A 22927-nucleotide genomic window follows, 5' to 3' on the forward strand; every position below is an offset into this window, starting at 1 on the left:
ACTGATAGAAAATAGTAATGGTGCAGATATCACAACTTTGTGTTCTAAAATATTTTTTAGAAAGAAAATTTCCACTAGAGGGAGATATTAGCTGTCAGAAAGTTAAAAAGTAAATAATAAAACTTTCTCTCACTTTACTGAATATTGTTGTAATAAAATCATAATAATTGAATGTTAGAATCAAAAGTAACCTTATATATTATCTAGGTAAGCCCTATTATTTTATAGGGAAATATATACCCAGAGAGTCTGAATGATTACCTATGTTTGCACAGCTTTTGTTGTCAAAGGAGTTTGGGACATAGGACTCTGTTCCCCAGATTTACTCTCTGGTGTTGTTAACACTATTTATGAGGAGCTGCAAGAACATCAGAATAAACACATATCACCATTCCATAGTCCAGGCAGCATAATAAACCAAAAAGGTGGGAGTTTCTGGGGAAAGTGGCAGATTAAGTGTGCTTGCATAACTTCTCTCCCTGAAGCCCAATGAAGGTCAAAAACTGGGGAAATTTTTTAAATGAAGGATAATACAATTCCATACAAAGGGCTTCAAAGAATAGCTGCCTGATATGATTAAATTTGAAACAAAGTGAAGGAAAACACTGAAACAGGCTGCTTCATGAGCAGTATACAACTTTTACAAAATTAATGAAACCCCCTCCCCAGAGGTCTCTTAAGCTGTAGAGAAGAATAAGAACTTCATGTTTAAATTAAATGGGCCATGGTGGAATAAGGAATGTGCTGCTTGAGGCTCTTTTAGGGCCCATGAGGTTGCGTTGTTTTTAAGATCCCTTCCCTTGTTTACCAGCTCGGGAGGATAGACTTGGTTAGCAGTATAACAGGCAGGAGAGAGACTGGGCAACAATATTTTCAGAGTCAGCTTTCCAGTGGCTGAACAGAATCCACAAACCGCGCGTTTAGTGGTTTAATAGTGCACGCACGCACTATTAAAATTCATGGATTTAATGTTGACCTGGCTATCTGACAAGGTGACCTGCTTATCCTAAGGGGTTATGGGCTGCCCTCCCCTCCCTTCCACTTCTCCTCTCCCCTCCCCTCCCCTGCCCTCCTCCTCTCTTCTCTCCTCACCTTTCCTCTCCTCTCTCCTCCTCTCCCCTCTTGCTTCCCCTTCCCTCCCCTCTCCTCCCTTTTCCTTTCCTCTTCTCTCCTCTCTTTTCCTCCCCTCCCCTCCCCAATCTTTCTTCTCTCCTTTTCCTTCCTTCCTTTTTTTTTTTTGGTAACAACTCTATTGAGATATAATTCACATAACATAGGATTCACTCATTTATAAGGTACAGTTCAATAGTTTTTAGCATAGTCAAATAGTTGTGTAACCATCACCACAATGAATTTTAGAGCATTTACATCATCTGAAAAAGAAAACCTGTACACTCTCTAATACCCTCACCCCCAGCACAGCCCTAAGCAACCACTACTCTACTCTCTGTCTTTATAAATTTCCCTACTCTGGATATTGCACCATTTGTGTCAAAATATATGATCTTTTATTATTACTGGTTTCTTTCATTCAGCATATTGTTTTCAACGTTCATCCATGTTGTAGAATGTATCAGTACTTCATTCCTTTTTATGGCTAAAAAATTGAATGGATATACCACATTTGGTTTATCCATTCATCAGCTGTGTTCTAAATCTAATTGGTTCAAGAGGGTGGGGCTCCCATTCAGGCAGGACATGAAAATGGGGCTGTTGCCCAAAGTTGAGGAGGTTGGGCTGCCATGTTAGTGAGCCTGGAGAATGGAGGGTGTGGGGTCACCACTCATGTGGACCAGGAGAACGGGACCACGAAAAGCTAGACGAGCGGTGTTAATGTCCCTGTGGGCCTGGAAGGCAGGGCTTATGTCCATGGCTGAGGGGCCTCTACCCATAATCCACAGAGTGTGGCCAGTGCCCAGAGTCTAGAGGACAGGGCCATTGCTCATATGTGCCTGGAAAACAGGATTATTTTCAAGACTTGAGCACTAATGAAATTTGTTCTACTGGGTTCTACTTGCTTAGTACTCGTGATCCTCTCTTTCCCTCCAATTTATTCCATTTGTTAATGGAAATGTCTACTCTATGTCTGTTCCATCATTGTATTTTGGAAGCAGATAACTTGTATTCTAGGTTTCACAGGTTCACAAATGGAAAGGACTTTTGCCCCCAGGGTGGAACACACCCAGAGTCTATCCATACTTGACTTACATAATTCAGAAGATGAGATTTTGGACTTACAGTTGATGCTGGAATGGTCTAAGACTTTTGGGATGATGAAATAAGGTGAATGTGTTATGCATGTGGGAAGGAAATTAATTTTAGGTGGCCAAAGGGTAGGATGTTATAGATTAAATTCTGTTCCCCCTAAAGTATGTGTTGGAATTTCTAACCCCTATACCTGTGGATGTAATCCTGTTTGGAAATAGGGTTTTCTTTGTTATGTTAATTAGATAATATGCACCATGCGAATAGGGTGTGTTCTAAAGGTGAACACTTCTGAGTTATAGAAAGAGCAGATAAGGGGCACTCATACTGGGGAAGACAGATCACCAAGGAACCAAGGAACACCTGGGGCAACTGACAAGGATGGAATCGACAAGACTAAGACTCATATTCAGACTTTTAGCCTCCATATCTTGAAAAAATAAGTTTCTGTTCTTTAACACCACCCATTTGTGGCACTAGGTATCTAAGACAATGATAGAGTTCTTTAAACATCATGTGGGGCATGTAAAAAAATATTGCCATAGAAAGGAAGAAGATTAATAAAAAAATGCAGATAAATTCACTTTGGAATAACTAATCCAGAAAGTACAATAACAAGTTATATACAAACTGCCCTTATGCTCAAATTAAAAAAAAAAGAAAGAAATTGAATAAGAGGAAAAGAGAGCTACGAGAAAAGAAAAAGAAAAAAAGGAATGATAAAATTATTGTAGTACTAAAAACTACATTAGAAGTAGCAAGGAGCAGATTATGGAGAGTAGGAGTGAGAAAAATCACCTATAAAAGCAATTAAAAAGATAATAAAGCTGGAAGACAGGCAATGGAGAGCTAATATATGGATTATGATCTTTTCAAAAATGGGAATAGAAAAAGTTGAACAAATATTATGGAAATACACTATTTAAGAAACCCTGAATTCACAGCTCAAATTAACAGTTAATTTAACAATTCTCATTATTAGGTATACATTGTTTTGTTTTTTTCTTATAAGTAGCACAGGGATGAATATCTTTATTCATATCTTCATCTTCCTTTATTACTTTAAGATAGATGCTTAGAAGTTGAGTTGCTGCAGTTGAGAATATGAATATTTTAAGGTATATATTGCCAAAATGCTCCTCAAAAGGGTTTTACCAATTTATATTCCCACTAACAGGCTTGAATGTACAATCTTGTTACATTTTTATAAGCATTGCTGTTGTTCTTAGGTACTGTTGAGTCGGTTCTGACTCATAACGACCCTGTGTACAACAGAATGAAACACTGCGTGGTCCTGTGCCATCTTCACAATCCTTGCTATGTTTGAGCCCATTGTTCCAGCCACTGACTATCCATCTCGTTGAGGGTCTTCCTCTTTATCACTGACTGTTACCTTACATGATATCTGTCTTAGTCATCTAGTGGTGCTATAACAGAAATACCACAAGTGGATGGTTTTAATGAAGAGAAGTTTATTTCCTCACAGTCAAAGTAGGCTAAAAGTCCAATTTCAGGGTGTCAGCTCCAGGGGAAGGCTTTTCCTCTCTGTCAGCCTTCTCTTCAGCGTTCCCCCAGACTAGGAGCTTCTTGGCGTAGGGACCCCTGTCCAAAGGACGCGCTCTGCTCCTGGCACTGCTTTCTTGACGGTATGAGGTCCCCCTGTCTCTCTGCTCACCTCTGTCTTTTAAATCTCAAGAGATTGCCTCAGGACACAATCCAGTTTTGTAGATCAGGTCCTGCCTTGCTAACACAACTGCCACCCCTCCTCTCTCATTAACATCATAGAGGCAGGTTTACAACATAAAGGAAAATCACACAGTACCAGGAATCATGGCCTGGCCAAATTGATACACATATTTTTTGGCGGACATAATGCAGACAATGACAATATCCTTCTTCAGGGACCTGTCCCTCCTGATAACATGTCCAAAGTATGTGAGACGTAGTCTTGCCATCTTTGCTTCTAAGGAGCATTCTGGCTGTACTTCTTCCAAGACAGATTTGTTCATTTTTCTGGTAGTCCATGGCATATTCAATATTCTTTGCCAACACCCTAATTGAAAGGCTTCAATTCTTCAGTCTTCCTTATTCATTGTCCAGCTTTTGCATGCATAAGAGATGATTGAAAATATCATGGCTTGGTTCAGGTGCACATTAGTCCTCAAAGTGACATCTTTGCTTTTCCACAGTTTAAAGAGATCTTTTGCAGCAGATTTGCCTGATGCAATATGTCATTTGATTTTCTTGATTGCTGCTTTCATGGGCATTGACTGTGGATCCAAGTAAAATGAAATCCTTGACAACTTCAGTCTTTTCTCTGTTTATCATGATGTTGCTTATTGGTCCAGCTGTGAGGATTTTTATTTACTTTATGTTGAGGTGTAATCCATACTGAAGGCTGTAGTCTTTGATCTTCATCAGTAAGTGCTTCAAGTCCTCTTCACATTCAGTAAGCAAGGTTGTGTCATCTGCGTATCACAGGTTGTTAATGAGACTTCCTCCAATCCTGATGCCGTGATCTTCTTCATATAGTCCAGCTTCTTGGATTATTTGCTCGGCATACAGATTGAATAAGTATGGTGAAAGGATACAACCCTGATGCACACCTTTCCCAACTTTAAATCATGCAGTATCCCCTTGTTATGTTTGAATGACTGCCACTTGGTTTATGTACAAGTTCCACGTGAACACAATTAAGTGTTCTGGAATTCCCATTTTTCAAAATGTTGTCCATAATTTGTTATGATCCACACAGTCAAATGCCTTTGCGTAGTCAATAAAACACAGGTAAACACGTGTCATGGATTGAATTGTGTCTCTCAAAAATATGTGTATCAGTTTGGCTAGGCCATGATTCCTGGTATTGTGTGATTGTCTACCATTTTGTCATCTGATATCATTTTCCTGTGTGTTATAAATCCTGTCTGTATGATGTTGATGAGATGGGATTAGTAACAGTTATGTTAATGAAGCAGGACTCAATCTACAAGATTAGATTATGTTTTAAGTCAATCTCCTTTGCGATATAAGAGAGAGAAGCCAGCTGAGAGATGGGAACCTCATACCACCAAGAAAGCAGTGCCAGGAGCAGAGTATGTCCTTTGGTCCTGAAGTTCCTGCACAGAGAAGCTCCTAGACCAAGGAAAGATTGATGAGACGGACCTTCCTCCAGAACCAACAGAGAGAAAAAGTCTTCTGCTGGAGCTGACGCCCTGAATTTGAACTTGTAGCTTATTAGACTGTGAAAAAATAAATTTCTCTTTGTGAAAGCCATTCAATTGTGATATTTCTGTTGTAGCAGCTCTAGATGACTAAGACAACATCTTTCTGGTATTCTTTGCTTTCAGCCAAGATCTATCTGTCATCAGGTCCTCTTCTGAATCTGGCTTTAATTTTACTTAATTTTAAAGCATAACATTCTTTAATCTTTGCTCATTTTATTGCCAAAATTGTCATATTATTGTTTTATTTTCATTTACTTGTTATTTATTTCATCTATGAATTTTTAGTTTTTATTCTTTGCCATTTTCTTTTCCATGTTTATGGAAAATATTTTCCTCAGTTTATTGCTTTTCTTTTAATTTCAAGATCTTTTTTACATAGATACTTTGAGTTTTTTATATAATCATATTTACTTATTGTTTCTTATGCTATTTTTTACTTAGGAAATTCTTCCTCACTCAGTAATCAGTTATATGTTTTATCTGTATTTTCCCTTAGTAGTTTGTGGTTTCAGTGCTTACATTTAAGTAAGTATTTCATTTGAAGTTCATTTTGTTTTTTGGTTTGGAGCAAGGATCTGACTTTATTCTTTCAACAAATAATCGAGTTTCACTATTATTTATTGATTAAGTTATCCCATTGCTATTACTTGGTGACATTTCATTTTGCGTATTGTGAAGTTTTTTTGTTTTATTATTAAAGTTTATTGTGCTCTGATTCATAAACTTTTTTCCCTTTATTTTAGAATGAGAAGAATTTATCTTCTGTTATTACTGACCTGAATATAATAATGGAACCCACAGAGTATTCAGAATTAAGTGAATTTGTATCTAGGTAAGCGAATTTACAAATTTATTTTTTTAGGAACTGTTTTTACTTTATAGTTTTAAGTTTGCTTTTTCTTTTTAAATAAATAAATCTTGTCTAAAACCATAACACCATTTTTTTGGCTTATATTTATTAAAAGAAATATATCATTTATATCTGACTATTATTCTGTCATTCAGTAAATATTTATCATGTGTTCACTATGTACTAGATATTAAAGTTAAAATGTGAGCAAACAAATATTATCCTTAGACCTCGTGGAATTTACAGCTAGTGGAGAAGTTGTATATTACTGTATTTTTACCCAAATAACACACGCCTGCTACGTTTGTTTGCCAACCATGCCCTTCCCCTACGAGATATTTTCGTAAGCACCGCTATGCTAGTTTTTTTTTTTTCCACAGCAATATATAAGAAAAATTGGCATAGCGGCGTTGATAGAAATACCTCATGGGGGGAGGGCATGGTTGGCAAACAAATGTAAAATGCACTGAGACGTAGAAGGTGTGCGTTATTTGTGTAAAAATACGGTGATAAAATAATCACATAAATCTAAAATTGCAATTGTGTCAAATGCTACAAAGGACAATTACATAATACTGTTGAAGGATCTATCAGTAAGCTAACTATCAGGGAGAACATGAAAAGGTTTTCTGAAGCTTGAGCTGAAATCTGAAAAACAAATAGATGTAGACTAACAAAGATGTCATAGACAGAGGGAATAGCTTGTGCATAGGCACTGTGCCAGGAGGGAGCATGGCATCTGTGAGCAACTGATAGAAGGCCGGTGTGACTGGAGGGGAGCAGGAGCAGGGGAGTGTAGTATAAAATGAGGCTGTAAAAGTATGTAAGGTTCAGACTGTGTGGTGTTTGGTATGAGGAGTTTGATTTTAGTCCTAAGATCGGAGTGAAGCTATTGAAAGGTTTTAATCAGAGCTGGGAGAAGAAGGCAGAAGTGTCCAATTCTAAAAAGAATTATTCTGCATGCTGCAGGGAGAATGGATTGTAGGGTTCTAATAGTGGATGTTGTTGTTGTTAGTTGCCGTAGAGTCGGCTCTGACTCATGACAGCCTTGTGTGTAATAGAACGAAACATTACTCAGTCCTATGCCATCTGCTTGATCTTTGATGTGGTTGAGCCTGTCGTTGTGGCTGTTGTGTCAGTACATCTCATTGAGGATTTCCCTCCTTTTCACTGATCCTCTACTTTACCAAACATGATGTCCTTTTCTAGTGATTGGTCTTTTCCTGATGACATGTCCAAAGTAAGGAAGACAACGTTTCACCATCCTCACTTCTAAGGAGCATTCTGGTTTTATTTATTCTAAGACTAATATTCTTCGTCAACACCACAATTCAAATTCATCAACTCTTCTTTTTTACATTGTCCATCTTTCACATGCATATTTAGTGATTGAAAAGACCATGGCTTCTTAACTAGTAAAGAGTGTTTGCCTTGAGCATTGTGCTCTTTTCAGAACTGTCTTGAAAGATTAGATAGAAAACTTAGGGGGTGCTCCCTCCCTGCTCTGCACTGAGTCCCGGGCTGGATTTAAAAATTGCCAAGTTCCCTGGGTTGGAACTGGGACTCGTCACGCACCCTGAGCCATTCTCCCAGCGTCGGAGAGGGAACAAATTAACAGGAAAAAATAATCTGCTAGCTCCTGTAAACTGAGAACTCAGGGTGGGCACTGCTCTTTTGCCGAGCCACAGGCATAAGAGGACCCACAGATTTTGAGTGCGTTTCACTGCTGCATAGACCTGTGTGGGCCCATTTCAACAGCATAGGCCCTCATTACCGTAGTACAACAGGGTATATACCTGAAGCCTAACCTCAACGGTATCAGCTATATGGTGAAGTAGCAGGTTCGTGACATATGACACTGCTCTGCCCATTAAGCAGGGTGCTCACCTACCCACACCAGGGGTCTGATGACTGGTGGTTCCACCCACGCCACCTAGCCACCTGTGACAGGGGTCCAAGAGTAAGTGTTGCCTCCCAGTCCTTATAGCCAACAACATTGGGTGCTCATAGTCTGGTTGCCAAACCCAACCACCTGCATTCTCTAGGGAACAGGGACACACTTTCCTCCCAGACACTCAGGGGCAGCTGTCAGCCCTCTGCCTTGCTCAGCATGTGCCCCCTACTGCAGCCAGACACCTGTGCCTACACCAGTCACCCCTGCCTGTCTAGGACTGTAGGTGAGAGCCTACACCACACACTTGGTGGCCAACTACCTGAACACCTGAGCTGAATCCATACAAGAAAGGTAAACAGACTCCTAGGCTTACATACCTAGTAACAGATCTAACCACCTGGTGACAGGACGTTAGAGCTTGAAAGGCACCAGTAATCAAACTAGCTCACATGAGCAGCCTATTTGGGCATATCAAAACAAAATAAAACAAGAAGCTAGGACACAGTAAGCAAACATAAAATAAATAAATATAATAACTTATTGATAGGCTTGGAGTCAACAGTCAGTATCAAATCACATAAAGAGGCAGACCGTGATGGCTTCAGCAAGCTCCAAAAACAAAGAATCAAGAAATTTTCTGGAGGAAGAGAATTTCTTGGAATTACCAGAGGTAGAATACAAAAGATTAATATACAGATCTCTTCAGGAAATCACGAAGGAGACCATGCAGAATGCAAAACATGCCAAGGAATACACAGACAAAGCAATAGAGGAACTTAAGAAGATTAGAGAAGAGCATAATGACAAATTTAACAGGCTTTAAGAATCAATAGACAGCAATCAGAAATCCAGAAGATTAACAATAAAATTTCAGAATTAGACAACTCAATAGAAAGTCATAGCAGCAGAATTGAGGCAATGGAAGTCGCAATTAGTGAGATTGAAGATAAAGCACTTGACACCAACTTATTTGAGGAAAAATCAGATAAAAAGATTTAAAAAGAATGAAGAAACCCTAAGAATTATGTAGGACTCTATCAAGAGGAATAACCTAAAAGTGACTGGAGTACCAGAATGGGGGAGATAACAGAAAATACAGAGACAATTTTTGAAGATTTGTTGGCAGAGAAAACTTGAGGGGGCAGTGAGCTTATGTTAATGGGAGAGGAAAAATTCAGAAAAGGAGGGTGAAAATGGCTGCACAAACTTGAACGCAACCGATGTCACTGAGTTGTACATGTAGAAATTATTGAATTGGTGTATGTGCTGCTGTGTATATGCTAAACAACAAAAAATAAATAAAATAAATTGTATGTATATAAAAAAAGTATTTTCATCTTTTATTGAAACACAGAATGTACATACCCAGCAAAATATCCTGCAGTGAAATTGGGACCTTACTTCTGGTTCTGAGGTTTCCTCTAAAAAAATATAAACCTTTTAGACAAGCTGCTGGAGGCCAAATTTAATGAAATCCTCCAGATTTCTGGCCAGTTCATGTAAGTCATCCTCTTCAAATGCATAAACAGCTTCTCAGTCCCCAACCAGGATGACTAGTTGTGATGCAGGTGCCAGGCAGTGGAGATAATCCTCACTGCCAAGAATGATCATTTTCTCAGGTTGAGACAAATACAAACTCTGGCAGAATTCCAGCTGTCCTCCTCATCTACAGAAACAGTCCCTGTGAGATCACAGATCTTTAACTGGAGATTTCCAGGAAGTGCCAGGTGAACACTAGTGGCGTTTTTTCCCCCCTCAGATACTCAGACAGCATTTCCAGGATTGCAGCTAAGAGAGAATAAAACATGAAGTTATTCAAACACACACATACACACACACAAACACAAGAAGAGACCATTGCTTGAGTCAGGCGCACCTTAGTCATCACAGTGATGTCTACACTTTTTAGAACTTTAAAGAGATCTTTTGCAGCAGGTTTGCCCAGTGCAAAGGTCATTTGGTTTCTCTAGACATCTGAATAGTCATAAAAAACTCCACAGGTAAGCAATGTGAATTCCCCAGTTAAAACCATTGGCTTTGATGATGCTAGATTCAAAAGAAATAAAGTTATGACCAAGTTAACAATTAAAAAATAATAAAGTTATGACATATCAGGGAAAAACATAAGAGGAAACACTAACGTATAAATTTTCTTTTAACCCAAAGAAAGTCAAGCACTTCTCTTGATTTGTCAGCATGTTTTATGTAACTCATGACCTCATAACACATTAAATAAACCTTTTTAGTAGTTTTCCTTTTATACAGCGGAAACATTTGTGGCTTTCCATGAAGTTTCAAAATTGTCAGGAGTTTATTATAAGTCACTGAGAAACAATATTTGTGATTTTTATCAAAGATCTTAAGGTTAAAAAAAAGAGAAAAAGCTAACCCCCCTTTTTTTCTTTCAAAACCATGTAGCTTGGGTTTCGACTCAGGAATTTTTATTCTATTGAGAGGCCTAACCTTTGCCTTCAAGGCAGATTACATGAAGAATAAATTAACTCTTCAACCCAGTAATCAAAGAAAATTTTGTTGTTTTAACAGTGAGAAACCCAGTTCTTTGCTTTATGTATTATTTGATACCAAAAGTTCTTAAAAATCTCATAAATTTACCCATCAAACTTTAGCCAGACAGGTAAAAACTTCGAACATATCAGATTAATTCCCTTTTAATAAACCTTTTAAACATTATCTTGTATACTATAATTCTTTAAGTGGCAAAAATGAACACGCTCATTAGCAGACTCGTGTGTGTGTGTGTGTGTGTGTGTGTGTGTGTGTGTGTGTGTGTGTGTGTGTGTGTATGCTTTCTGTGTGGCATAAAAAGCAAAAGTATATGAACTTAAATTATAATGAATATCTATTAACTCAATTTAATATCCTGAAGATCTTGGAAAATATTTTAAGCCTGTATACCATAAAACATAGTTACTGTTGAAATAAAGTTTAATTTTATTCAAACTCTAACTATTTCTCATTTATTCCCCAATGTAACGTTTGCTCTTTAAGATTTTATCACTTGGTTTTGCAAATCACAAAGTCTCTGCTCAGCCTGGCCAATTCATTGATATGGATATAACCTTAAGTCTCTGGCTAGGAGTGGAAGCATTTCCCCAGGCCATTTCAGGTGTGTCTCATTCTGATTTCTATCTTTCAGCTTCTTAGAATTCCTTTACAATACAGAGAACTTGTTTATAGTTCTTTTATGATGAGCATCCACCCAATTTCTGATAACTATAGTAAGGCAGCACTTTTCTTGTTTTCTTTTGTCTTGAAAGGTCTCCACCTAGAGTGTAGTCAATGTCACTGAACTGTGCATGTAGAAATTTTTGAAATGGTATATCTTTGGCTATGTGTATTTTCACCAAAAAAAAAGGTTGAGAAGTTAGAGGGTTGACATGTTGTGGGGTTGTTAACCAATGTCATAAAACAACATGTGTACTACTGTTTCATGGGAAACTATTTGTTCTGTAAGCCTTCCCCTGAAGTACAATTAAAAAAAAAAAAAAAAGTCTCCACCTATTTGGGAAGGGTACTTCAAAAACTCCCTGGAGGTATATGACCTTAGAGGCTGGGGAACTCTGGTGCTTTTTGCAGGTGGCATTTTTGGTCTTGTAACTACCACCCAGGTGATTGTGTGATAGGGTAATTGTGGCCTACCCACAGGATTGGTCAGTTTTGCCTTAAAAGAGACCCAATTCCAGAGCAGAGAGGAGGAGCCCACCACCTTAGAGGAAGGAGTGACCTGGCAGCAGGAGATGGCACAATGGGCTTCCCTGGCCCACAGAAAGAGGAAAGAGAAAGCTGAGTGCCTTTGGGCAGAGGCCGAGGGCCAGGGAGATGCGTACCTGGGAGGACAGCTGGGGAGAGGCTGTCCTGATGAAAGAACTGTATCCTGAGTGTTCCTTTGCCTGAATTGTAACTGTTACTTCCCTTTTGATAAACCCCATAATTTTGAGTATGGTCTGTGAGTTCTGTGTGGCCATTACAATGACTTATCGAACCCAGCAGGGTAGTGCTATGTAAGGAATGATTGGTGTCAGAATTAGTAAAGATGGCGGAGAGAAGAGGCTTATCTGGCCTTAGCCTTATGGGAGTCAGCCTTGCACTGTTGATTGTGGTTCTTTTTCCCTTTTGTGGGGTGGAGGAGGTCAGACACTGCCCCCAGGTCGATTTTACAGAGCCCAAGAGACCTGATTTTGACTCACCCTCCCTGTCTTTTGGCTTATGTTTGAAGATAAGAATGGTCATCCCTATTAATTCACATATGTTCAAGTTGACCTTTTGAAAGACAAAAGATAATTGAATTCTTTCTCTTTTATTGTTATTGTGGTAAGCAGTTTTGCCTTCTCTTTATCAGAACCTTTTATCTACCAGTAAATATCAAAGCTCTTTAGCAATTTTTAAAATGAATCCATCAGTTCTTGGCTATCCTTTTTTTTTTTGCCTTCCTTGCTTTGTCCTATGCCTCCCTTTTCTCCATTCTGAAACTACCGATTTTACCTTGAGACAAATTACCCCTTTCTCTTTAAATTAAAAATAAAATTCATACAGTGATCTAATTTATATTACTTAGGTTTTCCTTTTAAGATAGACGTAATACAGAACGTAAAAATCTTTGTCAGAGTGAATTCACTTTCATTAATTCCTGGAAATATTTGGACTGTAATAGTTATATAAGCACTCGTTTATCATTAAACCAATCAGAGTATGTTCCTTAAAGAAATCTAATTTAATAATACCATCTGGAGGTAGGAAATTATTATATTTTCTTAACCCTGTCCTTGCAAGCTTTATAGGATCCTTTAAGGAAGCAATTTAGAATAATTTTTCTCTTTTTGAGGCCTTATTATACTGATTAAAATGTGATTACTAAAAGTCCAAATCATAAGACTGACTCAAGTAGCAGTGTTTCTTAGAAGATTAGGAACTATGAAAAACACCAGCTATGACCTTTAACCTAATACAAGACAGAAACGTAAACACAAATGCTCTAGACTAGAGGCAAGCTCTCAGAACAAAATGAAACAACAAAAAAACCCACGTAAACTCACTGTTCTGTGAGGACAGCTCAAAGGTCAGGCCTATACAGTACTACACAAGACAAACATATGGGGAATGTAAAGTGTATATAGCAATCTTTGGTAAAATTGACACGATTTAACAGAAAAAACAGGTTTTATATAAAACTTTTTAACTTGCCAGAGCCTCAGATGGAGGATTCTCAGACCCTCTGGCACTAAACAAAAGATCTCCAAAGATGAAAGAAAAGACAACACAGATGGGAGCTCATTTTCCCAAAGTGATCACTGAAATTCCAAATTACTTCTATTATATTCAGCTTACAGTGTTTTTCAATCTGAAACCCAAACCAATGTCCTGGTGGTGGGGGAATCCAGGCTCATTTATCAAAGATGTTAAGCTCTAAGGTTGAAGCTTTTGGTTTCCTTTTTGATCTTAATTCATTCTGCTGGCTAGAGACTTAGTCTCTTGTGTTAGATCTTAAATCTGCTAGTTCCTGCAATTGGAGAGTACTTTAAGGTAGCTACTGATTTTTTAAAAATATCTTTTAAAAGGCCTTGATATACTAATTAAAATAGATGAAAATTTGTTCTTGATTAGTAACCCCTGTAATTTTAGAAGTTTCATTACTATAGGGTAGATGCTTTTGTAAACATGTAGGGTTTATTGAGAGTGTGGTACCAGGGTCAGTTAAAAATGTACACGGTGTCTTAGGCTGCGTTCTCTAGAGAAGGAAAACCAGTAAAGTGTATATATAGAGAGAGATTTATATCAAGGAAACAGCTCATGTAATTGTAGAGGCTGGAATGTCCTAAATCTGTGGATCAGGATAGAGCTTTCTTTTGATTCACGTAGCCGCGGGGGTGCTGGTGAACCCAAGATCAGCAGGTTGGAGAGCAGAGCTCTTGCTCACAGGCTGTGAAGGTTGACGAATCCCAAGATCAGTAAGCAAGACCACAAGGCTTCTCCTGATTCACTTAGCCACAGGGGCTGGTGAACCCAAGATTGGCAGGTTGGAGAGCATAGCTGTTGCTCACAGGCTGTGAAGATCAATGAATCCCAAGATCGAGAGGTGTCATGGATTGAATTGTGTCCCCCGGAAATATCCATCAATTTGGCTAGGTAATGTTTCTCAGTATTGTATGATTTTGTCATCTGATGTGATTTCCCTTTGTGTTGTATATTCTATCACTATGATGTAATAAAATGGATTAGTGGCAGTTGTATTAATGGGATCTACAAGATTAGATAGTGTCTTAAGCCAATCTCTTTTGAGATATGAAAGAGAGAAGTAAGCAGAGCTACATGGGAACCTCTTATCACCAAGAAAGCAGTGCCAGGAGCAGAGCACATCCTTTGAACCTGAGGTTCCTGCACAGAGAAGCTCCTAGACCAAGGGAAGATTGATGACAGGGACCTTCTTCCAGAGCCAACAGAGAAAGCCTTTCCCTGGAGCTGACACCCTGAATTTGGACTTGTATAGACTACAAGGGAATAAATTTCTCTTTGTTAAAGCCATCCATTTGTGGTATTTCTGTTATAGCAGCAGTAGATGACTAAGACAGCAGGTAAGCTGCTAGCTCAAGTCCTGAGAATCATCGGTCAGATGAACAGGAAGCAGCTGCAGGATCCAGAACAATCCAAAAACCTTGGCAAGGTGAGCAGGAAGGAAGTAGGTGATGGATGATGGAGAGATGAAAGTTGACGTGGTGGTGAGCTGCCACAGGACCCACACCTGCTGATACCATTCAGCAGATTCCATCATGGAGGTGATTACATATCAGATTTCAACAGGGAATTGATCACAACATTATACAGCTGCTAAAACACTGAGAATCATGGCCCAGCCAAGTTGACACACAATCTTCACCATCACACAGGGTTCCTGTTAATTTAGATAACAGTTTCTTTTTGTGAATTTAAAGCCACTGTTGAAAAAGCCTCTATTTGTTCCTCAGAGCTGCCTCACTTGGTCTTAATGGAAAGATCATTACAGGGTGAGGTACCCATTTTTTTATTATTATTTTTAATATTACACAATTCTTAAAATGTCCAGGTTTTTTGCAATAGAAACAAACTGAAGAGTGCAGGTTCTTAGGTTTAGTCCCTGTATAAGCTCTAAATTTACTGTGGTTAAGAAAAATTTTCCTAGTCTATCCTGGTAATTAAAAATGCTTTCATCTTTTTCTTCGCAAGTCAGATATCCCTTGCTGATAAGTTGCTGCTAAAATCTTAAATTCTACAGTACCTTTGTAGGATTCTTCCCATGTTGGGAAAATCTTTTACGATTGCATAAAGTTCAGCTTTGGACCGGGGAGTAAAGGTAATTTTAAAAGGCATTTCAGCAGGAGTATAAGAAGGTAAAGGAGGATAAATGGGAGTAACTATAGGAGAAGCAGAAGAGGGAGAAGGTTCAGAGACAGAGTCAGAGACAGGATCGGAAAAAACGGCTGAAGGAGTTATAGAGCTCTGACATTGCAATTTCATAATTTCTTTGGACTGTTTAGAAACAGGGAGCATTGCTAACCAAAAGGTCGGCAGTTTGAATCCCCCAGCTGCTCCTTGGAATCTCTATGGGATAGTTCTGCCCTATCCTGTAGGTTTGTTATGAGTCAGAATTGACTTGATGGCAACAGGGTTTTTTTTGTTTGTTTAGAAACAGTGTCTTTAAGGATGCAGATTTACTCTACTGATGTCCTTTCTTGTTGCTTGCCATTGAGTCAGTTCCCCAACTCATAGTGACCCTATGTACAGCAGAATGAAACACTGCCCTGTCCTGCGTCATCCTCACAATTGTTGCTATGTTTGAGCTCATTGTTGCTGCCACGGTGTCATTCCATCTCATTGAAGGTCTTCCTCTTTCTCACTGATCCTCTACCAAGCATGATGTCATTCTCCAGGGGCTGGCCATTTCTGGTAACGTGTCCAAAGTATGTGAGACAAAGACTCGCCATCCTAGCTTCTAAGAAGCATTCTGGCTGTACTTCTACCTTTAAGAGGCTTTTAAATACCAATTAAAATAGACTTCCCACTGTGGCTGTTTTACATGGTATCTCTTAGAATCCAAGTTGCTGCGCAGAAAAGTTAATTTATCTAGGTCAAATGAGTCCAACAATGGTCATTGAGCCTCTAAATTTCCCTTAACAAGTGTATGCCAGTGATCAATGTACAAAACTGCACCAGGGCCTTGATCATGACATTCTCCTTCTTACTAAGTAATCTGCACATGCAAACAGTCTGAAGAAGCATGTTATGGATTGAATTGTGTCTCTCCAAAATGTGTGTCAACTTGGCTAGGCCATGACTCCCAGTACTGTGTGGTTGTCCACCATTTTGTGATCTGATATGATTATCCAAGTGTTATAAATCTTAACCTCTGTGATGTTAATGAAGCAGCATTAGAGGCAGTTATGTTAATGAGGCAGGACTAAATCTACCGGATTAGGCTGTATATTGGGCCAGCCTCTTTTGAGATATAAGAGAGAAAATCGAGCAGATAGGAGAGGGACCTCATGCCACCAAGAAAGAAGTGCCAAGAGCAGAGTGTGTCCTTTGGACCGGTATACCTGCGCTGAGAAACTTGTAGACCAGTGGAAGATTGATGATAAGGACCTTCCCCCAGAGCCAAAAGAGAGAGAACGCCTTCCCCTGGAGTTGGCACCCTGAATTCGGACTTCTTGCCTACTAAACTGTGAGAGCATAGATTTCTGTTTGTTAAAGCCATCTGTTTGTGGTATTTCTATTATAGCAGCACTAAATAACTAAGACAGAACACTAATAAACTGATGTGTTCTGAAAAAATAGAATTTGGACTGTCTTCAAACCCAAGTTCTGATAATGTTCTACTACAATGTTATGCCACTAGATGGTAGTCTCAAAGAACTCATCAGAATGTTCAGATAGCAGACAGAAAGTGAAAACAAAAACAGAAGTCTAGGAATAAATCTTGAAGAGTTGTCTGTGCAACAAAGTGAAAGCTTGAGATTCGTGGGGGCTTACCATGAGCAGCTCCTGAGAATTTGTGGAGATAAAAGAGCCTCATGCTGGTGCCTGTCTCCAGGTTCTCAACTTCTTGGGATTCACTGAAGATAAGATGCCTTCAAATCCTGCTGGCATGCTAAGAACTCTCCTAGAGTAAAACTCTCATACCCTGTTAAAGTAAAATCAAAGAGATTTATTGAAAGCATAAGAAACATTTGAATGGGGAGATATTAGCCCACAGAGCGTTAAAACCATCGAATTCAAGGGGTGGGTGCTTTGCAGGGATATCATAGGGTGAAATCAGGAATCTTCCACTAAGATTTTGATTGGTTGACCCTCCCTTAACTTGCCTCGGGTTGTCTGGACTTGCCTAGGCATGACCATATTCTGGTAAAGATTGTTTTCTCAGACCCTCCCTAGGCTTGCCTGGACTTGTCTAAGCACAGCTAGCTTGGCTATTGGTCCCACCCAGCCAGAGACCCAAGTCCATATGCTTATGAATGTGAAGAAGACAGAGTTGCACTCTCAGGAATGCAGAAGCAGGAGCTTGTAACAAAAATGTAGTCAGGCCTGCTTCTAGGCCAGCCACCCTAAATATGCCAGACACCTCTGTTCTGTAGCTCTTATTCGTGCTATTACAGAAATACCACAAATGGATGACTTCAATAGACAGAAATTTATTTTCTCACAGTTTAGGAGACTAGAAGTCCGAATTCAGGGTGCCAGCTCTGGGAAAGGATTTTCTCTCTCTGTGGACTCTGGAGGAAGGTCCTTGTCTCTTCAGCTTGTTCCCAGTTCCTTGGTGATCTCTGTGTGGCTTGGCATCAATCTTCTCTCATCTCTGTTTGCTGTCTTGCTTGTTTAATCTCTTTTACATCTCAAAAGAGATTGATTTACAACACACCCTACACTAATGCTATCTCATTTACATAACAAAGAGAAACCCTTCCCAAATGGGATTATAACCACAGGCATAGACTTTAGGATTTATAACACATTTTGGGAGGACACAATTCAATCTATTACAACCTAAGTCATAGCTTCCAGCATCAGAGCAACTTGTAAGCCATCACAGTTAGGCAAACAGATGGGTGGTGGCCCTTAACTTTTAACCCCCTGGCAAAAACAGATCTGTTCTCTGTCACTAGAGTTTTGGGTTTTAAAGACTGTCTTTTAAATGCAATCACATAATGCCTTTGAGATACATCCATGATGTAGTTCCTTTCTCTTCATTACTGAGCAGTAATCCATTAAAGGGATATACCACAGTTTGTTTATCCTTTCAGCTATTGAAGGACACTTGGGTTATTTTTAGTTTCTGGTGATTATGAATAGAGCTGCCATGAACATTCGTATAGAATTTTTTGTGTGACCCTCAGTTTACTTTTCAGTAAGGTAAATAACCAGCAGTGGAATTACTGGATTGTTTAACTTTATGACAAGCTGTTAAACTGTATTCCAAAGTGGCTGTAGTGTTTTGCATTGCCTCCAGCAGTGTATGAGAGTGACTGATAATATTAAGTGAATTAACTTCTGATATTCACTTGATTTTAAAATTAATAGTCCTTGTATTTTCTTTTTGGAATAAAAACGTAGAATTTTATTCTATATTGCTCTTCATATTTTGCTTTATCCTCAAGTAAAAGATGCTTACATTTATTTTAGTTTTCTAACTACTCTGGTTGAAACTGAAATGTATCATTGCCAACATTTTGTGAAAGAAATTCATAACATCTGTTTTACATTTAGTGAAGTTTGGACTTTGCTTGGAAAAATTAGATAAGTTATAGTTAATCTTATAACATCTAAGAGCCAACACACACACACACGCACGCACGCACGCGCGCGCGCGCGCAAAATTTCTTCCTGTAAGTAAGAAAAATGCTATGCTGTAACAGAATGCCCTTTATGGCGAATGAGGTTAAAGAGTTATGAATTACTCCACTTTTCAATAAGGTTCTTTTTTAAAATTTATATAACATGATAGTGTGTCTCTTTCTCTCAGTAAATATGTGTGTATGTCTGTATACATTTTAAATTTTGGCAGTTTTAGCTTCTAAGATTTTTTTCTTTGCTTACTCATCACATGATTAAGAGTTTATTTTGTTGTTCCCTTGTTTGATGGAGATTAAAGTATCATGTTACTTTTTCCTGTAAGCTATAATGAAGTCATTGCTGCTCTTTACAGGCCTATTTTCTTTGGAGAGTAGTTTGTTCTCTCAGACGCTAAAAATATTTTTAATAGATATAGAACTAAATTTAAACACTTAATCTCCAGTATTCTCTGTTAAGTACTTGCTTATATGTAGCTGTATGTTAACCGAGCTGTTCCTCTTTTATTTCATTTTTCAAATAAAAGATTTTTTTTTTCCTGTTTGTCCTCTGTTTTTTTTGTTCCTCTGGTCCCCTTTCCTACCTTCTTTTGGATTATTTAAGTATTTTTTAGTATTTCATTTTAATTTATCTATAGACTTTTTGGCTCTATCTTTTTGTGTTATTTTTTTATTGGCCCCTATAGAGATTACAACGTACATAACCTAATTTTTCACAGTCTGCTTAGATTTAGTATTTACTACTTCAAGCACTGGCTAGAAAGCCTAGAAGATATAAATCCCATTTTCCTCCCTGCTTTGTGTTGTTGTTTTCGTATGAATTACATTCATATGTATACATTGAAAACCCCATCAATGTTATAATTTTTAATATTCAATGGTCATACCTAATTAAAAGATCTTAAGAGAAGTAGAATACTTTGTTACATTTACACAGTGTTTAATATTTCCGTTACTCTTTCTTCATATCTTATGTTCCAGGTTACCATTTAGTATCATTTGTCTTCCATCTGAAGATCTTCCTTTGGCATTTCTGTAGCTCAGTTCTGCTGTAATGTATTTTCTCAGCTGTTGTTTGTCTGGAAAACTATCATCTGAAAAGTACACCATTGTTTTTATTTTGAAATATTTTTAAACTTCAAAAAGTTGCACACAAAAAATGATATCAGCAACAAACGCCCTTATACCCTTTACTCACATTCACCTGCTGTTGGCAGTTCATCCCATTTGCTTTATCATTTGCAAACATGCACTCATGAATGCCCTCCCCCCTCGATTGTATGTGTGTGTATAGATTTATTTTTTCTGAACCGTTTGAGGACACATTATATGTATAATGGCTCTGTTCCCCTAAATACTTTAGTGTGCATTTATAAGGGATATTCCTTTATATAACCTTAGTAAAGTGACTGACTTCATAATTTACATTGATATAATACTTCCATATTCCAGTTTTGATAATTCACCACATAATGTTCTTTATTGCATTTTCTTTTCTACTGCAGTACAAGATCCAGCTCAGGGTCAAGTATTCCATTTAGTTGTCATGTCTCTGACTTCCTTTAATCTGAAACAATTCTAGAGCCTTTGTCTTTTATAAATTTAACACTTTTAAGAAAAGTGTTTAAAAAAATAAAAATAAAAACAATTTTTATTTTTCAATACATTTCCTATTTTTGTCTTTGTCTAATCTTTATGGTATGCATTCTCAGGCAAAATACTGTATAGGTGATGTTTTGTCCTACCTAGAATATCTATCCCTCGTAGTTGATGTTAATTTTGATCACTCAGTCAAAGTGTTGCCAGATTTCTCCACTGTATGATTACTGGTCATTTTTCTCTCTTGCAAATAATAAGCAGATTGTGAGGAGACACTTTATGACCCTGCAGATACTGCTTTTCATCAAAATTTCCCTCCTTCGCTTTAGCATACACTAATGATTCTTGCCTGATCCACTCTACTATGATGGTTGCAAAATGATGTTTTTCCAACACTAGCACTTTCTCCATATTTCCAATGAACGTTTTTATTTTTTTATTTTTTCCCATACAAAATTTATACATAGTTATGTGACTCTAATTGCTCTCCCGATAAACTAACAGCACACTCCTCCTTTCCACCCCTGATTCCCCATGTCCACTCAACCAGCTCCTAACCCTCTCTGCCTTCCCATCTCACCTCTGGACAGAAGCTGCCCATTTAGTCTCCTGTATCTACTTGAGCTAAGAGGCACACTTCTCACAAGTATCACTTTATGTCCCACAGTCCAATCCAATCCCTGTCTGAAGAGTTGGCCTTGGAAATTGTTTTAGTTCTGGGCTGATAGAGAATCCAGGGGCCATGCTTTCTGGGATTCCTCCAGTCTCAGTCGGACCATTAAGTCTGGTCTTCTTACTAGAATTTGAGTTCTGCACCCCACCTCTCTCCTGCTCCATCAGGGACTCTCTGTTGTGTTCCCTGTCAGGGTGGTCATTGGTGGTAGGCAGGCACCTTCTAGTTCTTCTGATGTCAGGCTGATGAGGTCTCTGGTTTATGTGGCCCTTTCTTTCTCTTGGGCTAATACTTTCCTTGTATCTTTGATGTTCTTCATTCTCCTTCACTCCAGGTGGTTGGGACCAATTGATGCATCTTAGATGGCCACTTGCAAGCTTTTAAGACCCCAGATGCCACTCACCAAAGTGGGATGAAGAACATTTTCTTAATAAGCTTTGTAATGCCAGTTGACCTAGATGTCCCCTGAAAGCATGGTCCCCAGACCCCTATCCCTGCTCCTCAGTCCCTCAAAGTGTTTGATTGTATTCAGCTGAGAGGCATTGGCCATTAGCAGGGTGATGTCCAGCATGCTCTCGGCTGCACTCTTCTTTCTGGTATAGTGGTTCATGTTGATGGGCTGGGTTCTCCAGCCCCAGCATGGTGGCTGTGGAATGAGGCATGGACAGCCATGGCCAGTCAGTTTAGTCCAGTTTTGCTGACTTCCCCTGTAGTGTGTGCTGTTCTTCCCTTCACCTAATTCTTATCTACTATCTAGTTGGTAAATAACCCTCACCCTCCCTCCCCACCCTTGTAATCATCAAAGAATGTTTTCTTCTGTGTTTAAACCTTTTCTTGAGTTCCTATAATAGCGGTCTTATACAATATTTGTCCTTCTGTGACTAAATTCACTCAGCATAATGACCTCCAGCTTCCTCCATGTTACAAGATATTTTACGACTTCATCTTTGTTCTTTATCGTTACGTAGTATTCCATTGTGTGGATATACCATAATTTGTTTATCCGTTCGTCCATTGATGGGCACCTAAGTTGTTTCCATCTTTTTGCTATAGTGAACAGCACTGCAGTGAACGTGGGTGTGCATACATCTATTCGTGTGACAGCTCTTATTTAGGATATATTCCAAAGAGTGGGATAGGTAGATCATGTGGTACTTCTATTTCTAGCTTTTTAAGGAAGCGCCAAATTGATTTCCAAAGTGGTTGTACCATTTTACATTCCCACCAACAGTGTATAAATGTTCCAGTCTCTCCACGGCCTCTCCAGCATTTATTATTTTGTGTTTTTTTGATTGATGCTAGCCTTGTTGGGAAGAGATGATATCTCATTGTAGTTTTGATCTCCATTTCTCTAATGGCCACTGATCGTGAGCATTTCTTCATCTGTCTGTTAGCTGCCTGAATATCTTCTTTGGCGAAGTGCCTGTTCATATCCTTTGCCCATTTTTTAATTGGGTTATTTGTGTTTTTGTTGTTGAGGTTTTGCAGTATCTTGTAGATTTTAGAGATCAGACGCTGATCAGATTTGTTGTAGCCAAAAATTCTTTCGTAGTCGGTAGGTTGTCTTTTTACTCTTTTGGAGAAGTCTTTGGATGAGCGTTTAAGTGTTTGATTTTTAGGAGCTCCCATTTATCTAGTCTCTCTTCC

General features: G+C 38.6%; 1 protein-coding gene across 2 annotated transcripts in view; it reads left to right on the forward strand.

Moving 5' to 3' along the window:
* The window catches only part of CENPP (centromere protein P), a 391733-nt gene that overhangs the window by 45982 nt on the left and 322824 nt on the right, over positions 1-22927 (forward strand). For both annotated transcript variants that reach the window (XM_004384245.2, XM_023738608.1), the window contains exon 4: positions 6173-6261. In XM_004384245.2, coding sequence (XP_004384302.1) covers positions 6173-6261 — 89 coding nt within the window. The remainder of the gene's footprint in view (positions 1-6172; positions 6262-22927) is intronic.

Source organism: Trichechus manatus, unplaced genomic scaffold (genome assembly GCF_000243295.1).
Source record: "Trichechus manatus latirostris isolate Lorelei unplaced genomic scaffold, TriManLat1.0 scaffold00120, whole genome shotgun sequence".
Lineage (NCBI taxonomy): Eukaryota > Metazoa > Chordata > Mammalia > Sirenia > Trichechidae > Trichechus > Trichechus manatus.